Consider the following 12134-nt stretch of genomic DNA (forward strand, 5'->3'; position numbering starts at 1 on the left):
TTTCGATTTAAAGCTTTCGTGACTGCAGGGATTCATCTTCTTGGTTATTTTGGTAAAGTCACGTAGAATGGAAATAAATAATAAAAATAAAACATAATTAAATAATTCTCACGACGTTTCGGCCACAACGCAAGCAGCCGTCCTCAGGTGAAGACGGCTGCTTGCGTTGTGGCCGCAACGTCGTGAGAATTGTATTGCGACTTTACCGAAAGAACCAAAAAGGTGTTAAGATGTTCAAACACCAAATAGAAACCTTTTTGCAAGGGATCAAGTTCGCATTAACCACACAGGTTCCTTCTGGTGAACTTCCAAACAAACACGCTCTGATAATAATCAATGGCGTTGTCTTTGAAATTGATTGGCCTACACCAGTGACAGTAGCAGCCTTCTTTAGGGCCTCGTCTGACTAGCAGTGTCAGCCCAGAGGCTAAATGAACTTGAACTAAATGAACTTGGAACTAACGCCAAAGGGCGGCTACGTAGTGGTGCTACGAACATCGCCCCATCGTGCAGAGTCTTCGAGATTGGAGTGGTAAGTTCGGTACAGTAAATACAGGAACTTTTTACAGTTGCAAATTTATTTTTGTCTATTTGTATGCTTATTTGTGCCAATGTCACATAGTAAAAACGTTTTAAAACACACGCAAAAACACACACAACACCTAACATTTAATGTTATGCAAGAATGTGCACAAATTTGCTATTTCAAGTAACGATGATGTAGTGATTATCCGGCGTGTTTAGAAATCCGGCATCCCCGAAGCCGCCGAATAAGACTGGTCTCCAATTTGTTAATCGGCGTCTGCTTCAGAAATGAAATGTGCTGTTTATTATGGATTTTGACGTTCTGAATTTCAAAAATGACAAACCAACTGATTGGCTACTGTTCTGAAGATATTTATGTTTTTACATTTCACGTCTATGTATATTGTGTAGATAGTATAGTTACTCTTTGGTTCTTTCGGTAAAGTCACGTAGGTGAAAAAATACAAATAATCAAACTAAATCACAAAAATATGGAACGCTTCACGAATTTGCGTGTCATTCGTGAAGCGTTCCATATTTTTGCGATTTAGTTTGATTATTTCTATTTTTATTCTTATTTTTTCACCTACGTGACTTTACCGAAAGAACCAAAGAGTATGGATCCTTGCAGTCACGAAAACTTCAAATCTAGAATAGATAGTAGAGTTTTACTAGTAAATTTCAAACCTAGGTCTGTTCATGTCTTTATAGTTGCTTTACATAACATATCATCCGTCCTGTTCATGTGTAGTGACATAAGAAGGGAGGGGCTGCTGGGGGCTCTGGGTTCCCGGGCGGGTCCAGACGCTTAAGCCTCTGGGCGCCAGGCGCTGGGTTCCCAGGGGGTCCAGACGCTTAAGCCTCTGGGCGCCGCCAACGGGGGGGGGGGGGGCTGTGTGTGCTCTGTGGGATGTCTGGTGGCGCACACGGCCCCACCCCTTGTTGGACCAGGCATAAAAGAAGAGCTCCCTGGACAATCGGGGCCCAGTTGTAACTCAAGACCCAAGACCCACGACCAGCCATCTGAAGACCCTGGGATGCTGTGAGAGCCAGCGCTGGGACTCTGGAACTCCCGACTCTACGACCTTGTGAGGGCGAGTTCCGGAGCGTAGCCAGAGTAGAGTATCTAGGCTGTGTACCTAGGCTGTAACAGAGTATCAGGACTGTTGGAGAGTTGGACTGTTGGAGTGTTGTATTGTAATAAAGAAGTTACCTCTACAAGTGTCTCCGGAACCCGTTACACTTGTAACACTTAAAAAATCAGCAAAAGGGTTATATACTTACAATTTATTATGAAACAAAAGGCAAAAAACTATTATGTGTATATAAGCACATAGTTTAGTCCTTATTCGGTGTCTACTCAGCGCTTCTTGGCTTGTCTCTTGTATTCATTAAATGGAACGCCTCTTGTCACTGTCCAGCAGTAGTCTGCAAACATTGATGGGCTCCATTTGCCCTGATAGCGTTTCTCCTTTGTTGCAAATGTAGCCGGTCACGTAGGTAGAAAATAAATTAAATGTCGACGTTTCGGGCGCAACACAAACGTCCGTCATCAGGTGGGACGACCACAGCAAGAAACAATTCATAATCAACGTTTTTGGGTTTAGATCGCGTTATTTATAAATGTGTCGTAACCCTCCACCACCCGACAATTGCTGAAGTGGGCAAAAGGGCTGCCGTGACACGAGGCTATATAGGGAAGAGAGTGGGGGAGGAGCCAGGGAGGAGAGATAGAGAGAGGGTTAAGGGTAGGAGGTGTGTACTGTAGGAGGAGTGGAGTGCTGCTCACTAAACTCCGCCTACCCCTAACCCCCCTCTCTATCTCTCCTCCCTGACTCCCCCCCCCCCCTCTTACCTATATAGCCTCTTGTTACCGCAACCCTTTTGCCCACTTCAGCAATTGTTTCTTGCTGTGGTTGTCCCACCTGATGACGGACGCTTGTGTTGCGCCCGAAACGTCGTGATTTAATTCTAGATTTGAAGCTTTCGTGACTGCAAGGATTCATATTCTTAGGTTTTTTCAGTAAAGTCACGTAGGTAAAACATCAAAATTAATGAAAATAAAATAAAATAAAGATCACGACGTTTCGTGATCTTTATTTTATTTTTATTAATTTTGATGTTTTACCTACGTGACTTTACCGAAAAAACCTAAGAATACGTCGTGATTTAATTTATTTTATTTTTCACCTACGTGACTTTACCGAAAGAACCAACGAGTATGCAGAGCTCCTTTTGCAGAAGCGACCTGGCTGTCACAAATCGATGGTGGCTCAACGGAGCGGGCTTTATCATCGCGTGGAAATGTATTGTCGGCCAAATGATCTCAAAACGTGAATTTTGTTGATCGTGAATGTGGAGGGGGAAAAAACCCCACAGGACCACGGAGAGAAATCCATGCGTCCACGGGAAGAGAGACACGCAGACTCCAAATATACAGCAGCAGGCGTCAGGGTCGGGATAGAATCCACGACCTCCTGTATATCAGGCGAGGTAGTTAACATCTCCTAGCCACCGTGATGATGATGATGATGAGAGAGAGACACGCAAACTCCAAATATACAGCAGCAGGCATCAGGGGTCGGGATCGAACCCACGACCTCCTGTACACCAGGCGAGGTAGTTAACATCTCCTAGCCACTGTGATGATGATGAAAGAGAGACACGCAAACTCCAAATATACAGCAGTAGGTGTCAGGGTTGGGATCGAACCCACGACCTCCTGTACACCAGGCGAGGTAGTTAACATCTCCTAGCCACCACAGTGCCGCTGCGAGGGAGGCCTCAACTGAGAGGGGGCTCCAGAGGGTGACTCCGCCATAGGGTCATTTTGGACCTACTCTTCCTTCATCGTCATCATCGTTGTCATCATTATCGTCATCAACATCATCGTTGTCGTCATCATCATCACCGTCATCATCGTCATCATCGTTGTCATCATTATCGTCGTCGTCACCATCATCGTCGTCATCACCAGCATCATCATTGTCATCATTATCGTCATCGTCGTCATCGTCATCATCATCGTCGTCGTCATCACCATCGTCGTCGTCATCACCATCGTCATCCTCATCACCATCATGATCGTCGTCATCATTGTCATCGTCATCATCATCGTCATCATCATCATCGTCATCCCTATCGCCATCGCCATCATCATCGTCGTCATCACCATGATCGTCGCCCCCCAACAACGACGGACGGGTAAGCGCTGGCTCGGGGGACAGGCGGCGTAGGTGCAGAGTGTTGATCTCTTACCGTTCCTGGAGTACATCGTGCCGCAGCTCTCCTCCATGTTGGCGTCGTTGGGCTCGTTGTGAGCCCAATTCTCAAACGTGATGGGAGTTCCATCCACCCAGCTGTGACAACAACAAAAACTCTCAAACGTGATGGGAGTTCCATCCACCTAACTGTGACAACAACAACAACAACTCTCACACGTGACGGGAGTTCCATCCACCCAGCTGTGACAACAACAACAACATCAACAACAACATCAACTCTACCACAAGACGGGAGTACCATTCCCCCAGCTGTGACAACAACAACATCAACGACGGTCAAACTCAGCCTCAGATGAGTACCCGGTGCACGCCGCGTACAACATCAGCACCGGGGGAGACAAAGGCGGCCGGGCGTGGCGCCGACCACCCGCCCCCCTCGTGCGCCGTGTGGGCCTTCGCAGGTGCGGCCCCCCGGTGTGGCGCCAACTCACCGAGGTCTCCGTTCAATGCCGAGCTCCAGGCCGATGTACCACTGCTCGTCACGCGCCATCCTCGCCACCTACGCAGCAGAAGAAGAAGGGGCAAAGGTAACCCCCCCGCTCACAACCCCCCCGCTCACCCCCCCCCCCGCTCACCCCCCCCCCGCTCACCACCCCCCTGCTCACCCCCCCGCTGGTGGGGTGAGTGGGGGATTGATTGAGTGGGATGCCGAGTGGGTGGGTGAGTGAGATGGTGGGGGTAGAGTGGGGGATTGATGGAGTAGCATGCCGAGTGAGTGAGTGGGTGAGTGAGATGGTAGGGTAGAGTGGGGGATTGATTGAGTGGGGTGCCGAGTGGGTGAGTGAGATGGTGGGAGTAGAGTGGGGGATTGATGGAGTGGGGTGCTGAGTGAGTGAGTGGGTGAGTGAGATGGTGAGTGTTTTAGTTTGTGAGTGGGTGAGAAAGTGAGTGAGTGATTGATTGTGTGTGTGAGCCGGTGGGTAGGTGAGTGGGTTATTGACGGAGTGTGTGAGTGCATCATCATCATCACCGACAGCATCATCAGTAGCAGCATCATCAGCAGCAGCATCATCGCCGGCAGCATCAGCAGAAAGCATCAGCATCACCAGCGCCGTGAGCGGCAGCGTGAGCGGCGGGTCACCTTCCGATAGAGGAAGAACCACTCCTCTTTGTCAGCGATGGAGGCGAGCTCGCCGCCGAGGCTCCGGCAGGCTGCCCGCGCCGGCACGAAGGGCAGCTTCAGCGAGTCGTTGAGGAGGTACTCCACCTCGCCACGCACCACCCACTGAGACCCCAACGGCCCCGGCGCTGCGTTGCGGCACGCGGAGTAAGGGGGGTAAAACGTAATGACGACAACAATAATAACAATAATAACAACAGCAATAACAACAACAATAATAACAATAACAATAGTAACAACAATAATAATAACAATAACAACACCAACAATAATAACAAAAACAACAATAATCTTCTTGGTTCTTTCGGTAAAGTCACATAGAATGGAAATAATAAAATAATTATAAAAAAACAATAAAATAAAATTCTCATAGTGAGAATTTTATTTTATTACTAGCATAAGTACCCGGCGTTGCCCGGATGAAAAATATATTTCTTAATAACCTTACATATATACACAGATGGGCTGCTACCCCTGCCCCCCCCCCAGCCACGATCTCCTCGGCCGCTGTGCAGTAATATGTACGGCCTATAGTGTGGTGGGGTGTCGAGGCCTAGTACCGTGCAGAGCCTCCGGCCTCGCCTAAATTGCCCACCCGGCTGAGGCTGGGTACGGGTGCCGTTCCCCCCCCCCCCCCGCGCTACAATAATACTGTCTAATCGCTATAATTTTATTATCTACCGACCCTATAATAGTAATTGCACACATTGGGGTGGGGGGGGAGTGAAGAGGACGTGAAACTTTGATGAATTTACCTCAGAGTCGCGTGGTAATGCGTGCGCATATTTTTAACGGAAATTAAAAATGGCGTCCACCCCGCAGCGAATGCGTCGCTACCCGTTGCCAGGGGCAACCGCCATCCAATGAAACTGCGTATGGTCCGGCGACACACAGACAGACAGACAGATTTGCGATTTTATATATACAGATGTTTTATTAATTCTCACAGTGAAAATTTTATTTTATTATGTCTTATTAATTCTCACAGTGAAAATTTTTTTTTATTATGTTTTATTTTTATTATTTTATTATTTCCCTTTTCTCACGAACGTTTCGGCCACAACTCAAGCAGCCGTCCTCAGATGAAGAACAGGTCTGTCGAGAAGACAGAGTCCGAATAACAATTACAACACCAACAATAATAACAACAAGAATAACAACACCAACAATAATAACAACAACAATAATAACAATAATACCAACAATAACAACACCAATAACAACAACAATTATAACAACAATAATAACAACAACTATTATAACAACAATTATAACAACAACTACAACAACAACAATAAGAACAATATCAACAACAATAACAACAATAATAATGACGACAACAAAATCTTTGGTCAGTGTAACACGCAGGCTTTTTTCGAACAGGTGGACTTCTCCACAGATCTGGCTGTCGCCTGATGAAGCTGGTTGTAGTTACTGGCGAAACGTCGCGCTGCTCAGATTGTAAATGTTGTCGCTTGGCTCTCCAACACACCGGTTAGTGCTGTACTAGTACACTACACTATACACTACACTATACACTACTATACACTACACTATACACTACACTATACACTACACTATACACGACTATACACTACACTATACACTACACTATACACGACTATACACGACACTATACACTACACTATACATTACGCTACACACGACTATACACTACACTATACATTACTATACACTACACTATACACGACTATACACTACACTATACGCTACACTATACACTACACTATACACGACTATACACGACACTATACACTACACTATACACTACTATACACTACACTATACACTACACTATACACTACTATACACTACACTATACACGTGTGCTGTACTAGTGACGAATTGGCACGTTCTGTTTACGTGACAACCCTTACGAGTTGGCTGTGTCGGGTGGTGGTCTAACGACACATTTATATATTTACGCGATCTAAGCCAAACAAGCCTCTATTATGGATTATAACAGATTTGGTTTTCACAGGATCATGCGTGTGTGTGTGTATGTGTGTGTGTATGTGTGCGTGTGTGTATGTGCGTGTATGTGCGTGTATGTGTTAGCGCGCTGCGCTACAAACCCGGCGACCCGGGTTCGATTCCCACTTACGGCCAACACCAGTGACAATTATCTGAACCGGTCCTGGGCCTCCCCGAGGTCGACTCAGCCTCAAATGAGTACCTGGCACAGCGTGTAAACATCGTCACTGGGAAGACAAAGGCGGCCGGACGTGGTGTTGGCCACCCACCCCCTCGTGTGCCGTGCCGGCCTTCATAGGCACTCGCTAACAGCACTTGCCCCAACAGTCTGTTGAGGCTACACGGGGGATCGTTGTCTTTGTGTGCGTGTGAAACATCAGCAGTAGAAAGTTGAGGTCGAAAGGAGGAGCCCTCTCACCTGGGGCCGGCTCTGTCGGCGGTGGCTTCACAGCAACGCCTGCAACAACAACAAAGGACAAGACAAAGATCCCCCGTATAGCCTTGACAGACTGGCGGGGAAAGTGCTGCTAAGCAAGCAGCACCTATGGAGGCGGGCACGGCACACGAAGGGGGTTGGTGGCCAGCACCACGCCCGGCCGCCTTTGTCTCCCGAAAGTGGCGATGTTTTTACACACCATCACCAGGTACTCATTAGAGGCTGAGTGGATCTAGGGGAGGCCCAGGACCGGTTCAGATAATCGTCACCGGTGTTGGCCGTGAGCGGGAATCGAACTCGGGTCGCCGGGTTCGTAGCGCGGCGCGCTAACAGCAGCATCACCGCTCCCCATGCACGTACAACAACAACAACCGCCATTTACCACTAAGTGGCGGTAACGTCACCACGGCGCTTGTGCCAGGCCATGTGCACGTCAAGGGCACGTAAAGTGTCGAATGCCCGCTGGCAGGAGATCACGGGATAGACCCAGGTGCCACGGGTTGACTAACCGAGATGACTGGACGATGCACCACCTGGCCCCCTACTGTGCCAACTTGCTGTGTTCTAGCTGCCAAGCGCTCCGCTCGTTGTTGTGAGCGTCGCTCCTCCGCCCTCCGTTGTTGCTGGAGGGTGACTGCCTCCAACTGCCCAGTAGCGTCCTTCACGAGCCTCCTCTACAGAGGCCGATCTTGACACCGCTGGTACCAGTTATCGGTAAATCCACTCAGCTCTTACGTCCTCTTGTACCACATCACTCCATCTCATCTCTAGCCTGTGCCACGCCCGTTTAGGCCCCTTGATCCGGCCGAACAAAAGCTGTTTAGGCATGCGGTGGCTGGGCATGCGGGCTACATGACCCAGCCAACACAGCCTTGCCTGCCAGAGGAGCTCACCGATGGGACTTTGTCCAGATCTTTCAAGGATTTGTGAGCTCATCACACACTCCAGCCTGGTTCCACCCAGGATGGAAGGTAGACAGGCCAGCCAGAATGTTTTAACCGGCAAAGATGTTCCATTATGGGGGGGGGTCCACGTTTCGTACATCTCCTTCTCAATCCTGGCTCCCCCCACCCACCGCCCCCACCACCCACCCCCCGACCCCCCACCCAGGCTCACCTCGTGCCACCTTGCACACCCAGTTCATGAACGCGTTGCAGTCGATGTCGTTCCACTCGGAGGCCCAGCCCCGATTCGCCTCGCCGCAGTGCTCCGTGTTGCCGTAGTTGTTGGGCTCCCCGCGCCCCCAGTTCTTGAACGACACCTGGGCCACGGGAGGGCCCCACGGGGGCGGCCGACAAACAAGCGGGGAGAGCAGGGGGCAAGCAGTGCGAGTTAGAAGAAGGCGGCGCTGCTCCGTTTAAATTGGGGCGAGGGTCATTTTTGTTTTTTTGGGAGACGCAGACGACGACGATGATGGTGATGAAGATGACGACAATGACGACGATGACGACGATAACGACGATGACGACGATGACGATGATGACGACGACGATGACGACAACGACAATGATGACAACGACAATGACGACAATGACAATGACGACGACGACGACGACGACAATGACGACAACGACAATGATGACGATACTGACAATGATGACGATAATGACGACAATTACGACAATGACGACAACAATGACCGCAATGACGACGATGACGACAACAATGACCACAATGACGATGACAGTGACGATGACGACGACAATCACGACGATGGGAGGAGAGAGAAATTCCAAGTGGGGAGCAGAGCGAGTGGTAGAAGCAGAGAGAGAGAGAGAGACAAGTGTTGCGACCTGCAGTGCGGCGAGCGCGTGGGTGAGCGGGTGAGCGGGTGGCAGAGCGACTGGGTGAGCGGGTGAGCGGGTGGCAGAGCGACTGGGTGAGCGGGCGAGCGGGTGGCAGAGCGACTGGGTGAGCGAATTGGTGAGCGCGAGTGCGCCGGCCGCGCGCTCACCGGCGTGCCGTCGCTCCACACGAAGCCCTTGTCCGGGTCCAGGCTATTGAGGCCGATCCAGTAGTGGGTATCTGGAAACGGCTGACGCCTTGTCGCAGCAAATCAACAACAATCAACAAAAACAATCAACAAAAAGAATCAGCGACAACAACGACGACGACGCCATCGACAGGCCCCCCCCCCCCCCCCGGTGCGTGGGCCCCGGGGCCCACCTGGAGATCTTGTGCAGCAGGATGGCCTCCGAGCGGTCGTGCAAGCTCAGCAGGTCGGCGCCCTGCTGGCGGCAGTGCTCACGAGACTCGGCCCACGTGCGGCGCCCTTGCAGACGCACGAAGTTCAGCTGCAGCAGGGCGGGGGGGTGAGCGGGGGAGGGTGAGCGGGGGGGGGTGAGTGGGGGGGGGTGAGTGGGAGGGGGTGAGCGGGGGGGGGGTGAGCGGGGGGGTGAGTGGGGGGGGGTCAGCGGGGGGTGGGGGGGGGTGAGCGGGGGGGGGGGGTGAGCGGGGGGTGGTTGGTGAGTGGGCGGGGGTGAACAGGGGGGGGGGGTGAGCGGGGTGGGGGGTGAGTGGGGAAGGTGAGTGGGGGGGGGGGTGAGCGGGGGGTGGGGGGTGAGCGGGCGGTAGAGGGTGAGTGGGGAAGGTGAGTGGGGGGGGGGGGTGAGCGGGGGGTGGGGGGTGAGTGGGGAAGGTGAGTGGGGAAGGTGAGTAGGGGGGGGGTGAGCGGGGGGTGGGGGGTGAGCGGGGGGTGGGGGGTGAGTGGGGGGGGGTGAGTGGGGGGGTGAGCGGGGGGTGGGTGAGTGGGGAAGGTGAGTGGGGAAGGTGAGTGGGGGGGGGGGGTGAGTGGGGGGGGTGGGGGGGGTGGGGGGTAGGGTGAGTGGGGGGGGGGTGAGCGGGGGGTGGGTGGGTGAGCGAGGGGTGGGAGGGGGTGAGCCGGAGGGGGGGGGGGGTGCTGAGCTGTAGCTGAGTGTTGAGTGGAGTGGAGTGGTGATGATGTAAACGATGATGATGATGACATCATGCTCGGTAATCATATGCGTAGTAGATGATGGCGATGATGATGATGATGCAGATGACGTTGATGACGATGGCGTATGCCTGGTAAGCAGTACACCTTGTCGATGAAGATGATCACGACGACGATGACGACGACGTTTGTGAGGATGATGTGACAATGATGATGATGACGATCGGTCATGTTAATGAGCATTATGACGACGTGACGATAACGACGTGATGACGATGACGACGATGATGACGACGATGATGACGATGACGACGATGACGACGACGACGACGATGATGATGATGACGATCGGTCATGTTAATGAGCATTATAACGACGTGACGATGACGACGTGATGACGACGATGATGACGACGATGACGACGACGAGGTGACGAGGCCTTGCCTGGTAGCAGTACTCGTGGTTGCCCAACGTCGTCCACCCGACGGCGCAGGGCAGGGGGGTGGGGGTGGGGCCGGGCGGGGTGGGGGGCGGGGGGGCCGTGACCCCCTGCGGGAGGCCCCGGCACGCGGCGCCGGCCCTTCCGCGCGTGCAGTTCCTGACGCTCCACAGCCCCGCGGCCGTGGTGCCGGCCTCCACCACCACGCAGCCCGCCGCATCGCCGCCTGCAGCCGCAACAACAACAACCACAACTACAACAACCACTACAACAACAACCACTACAACCACAACCATCGTCAACACAGCCCCGGCCTCGTGGCCTTGAAACTACAATAACCACAACAACCGCAGCAACCGCAACAACCGCAGCAACCGCAACAACCACAACAACCACAATAACCACAATAACCACAACAACCGCAACAACCGCAGCAACCACAACAACTGCAACAACCGCAACAACCGCAACAACCACAACAACCGCAACAACCGCAGCAACCACAACAACCACACCAACCGCAACAACCACAACAACCACAACAACCGCAGCAACCACAACAACCGCAACAACCGCAACAACCACAACAACCGCAACAACCGCATCAACCACAACAACCACAACAACCGCAACACCCACAACAACCGCAACAAGCGCGTGAGCGGGCTACCTGGCTGGTTGACTCCCCAGTGTGTGTAGGTCACCGGCCTTCCGTCGAGCCACCTGAAGGTCCCTGGTTGGTCGACGTCGCTCAGGCCCAGCCAATAGGAGCCCAGCGAGCCCAGGCCGATTTGGCTGGTGATGAACGCCTGCTCGAACCTAGCCAAGGCAAAGATCCCCCGTGTAGCCTCCGCTGGTGCGTTGGGGCAAGTGCCGTCAGTGAGCATCTAACGAAGGCCGGCGAATGCTGCAACACCCGGCCGCCTGTGTCTCCCCGGCGGCGATGTTTTACACGAAACAAACCGGGCGACCCATTTGGATAATCGTCACCGGTGTCGGTCGCGAGCGGAAAACCGGACTCGGGTCGCCGAAGTTCGTAGGGGCAGTGCGCTAACCGCTACGACCACCGCTCCCCACGTACGTACGCTACGTATGCGCTGAACTTCTTTCGCACCGTACGTAGCCAACGGCACTAGTCGTAACGCGACACGCGCCGTTGTGCGTAACGCGTGGCTGACGATGATGCGACGATGATTATAATGATGACAATGATGACGATCGTGATGATAATGATGATGAGGGCGATGATGATCGTGATGATTGTGATGATGAGGGCGATGATGATCGTGATGATTATGATGATGATGAGGGTGGTGATGATCGTGATGATTATGATGAAGGCGATGATGATCGTGATGATCGTGATGATGAGGGCGATGATGATCGTGATGATGATGATGAGGGCGATGATGATCGTGATG

The 12134-nt window shown here is 52.2% G+C and overlaps 1 protein-coding gene across 1 annotated transcript in view; it reads right to left on the bottom strand.

Moving 5' to 3' along the window:
* Nucleotides 1-12134, bottom strand: part of LOC133358278 (macrophage mannose receptor 1-like) — a 45527-nt gene that overhangs the window by 16647 nt on the left and 16746 nt on the right. The window contains exons 11-19 of the mRNA XM_061576515.1: nucleotides 11384-11532; nucleotides 10719-10939; nucleotides 9527-9654; nucleotides 9315-9402; nucleotides 8477-8621; nucleotides 7343-7381; nucleotides 4891-5057; nucleotides 4241-4308; nucleotides 3784-3884 (exon numbers count right to left, since the gene is read on the bottom strand). Of these exons, the coding sequence (XP_061432499.1) occupies nucleotides 3784-3884; nucleotides 4241-4308; nucleotides 4891-5057; nucleotides 7343-7381; nucleotides 8477-8621; nucleotides 9315-9402; nucleotides 9527-9654; nucleotides 10719-10939; nucleotides 11384-11532 (1106 nt within the window). The remainder of the gene's footprint in view (nucleotides 1-3783; nucleotides 3885-4240; nucleotides 4309-4890; nucleotides 5058-7342; nucleotides 7382-8476; nucleotides 8622-9314; nucleotides 9403-9526; nucleotides 9655-10718; nucleotides 10940-11383; nucleotides 11533-12134) is intronic.

The sequence above is a fragment of the Lethenteron reissneri genome, chromosome 61 (genome assembly GCF_015708825.2).
Source record: "Lethenteron reissneri isolate LAM-NWPU_2019-01 chromosome 61, ASM1570882v1, whole genome shotgun sequence".
In the NCBI taxonomy this organism is placed as follows: Eukaryota; Metazoa; Chordata; class Hyperoartia; order Petromyzontiformes; family Petromyzontidae; genus Lethenteron; species Lethenteron reissneri.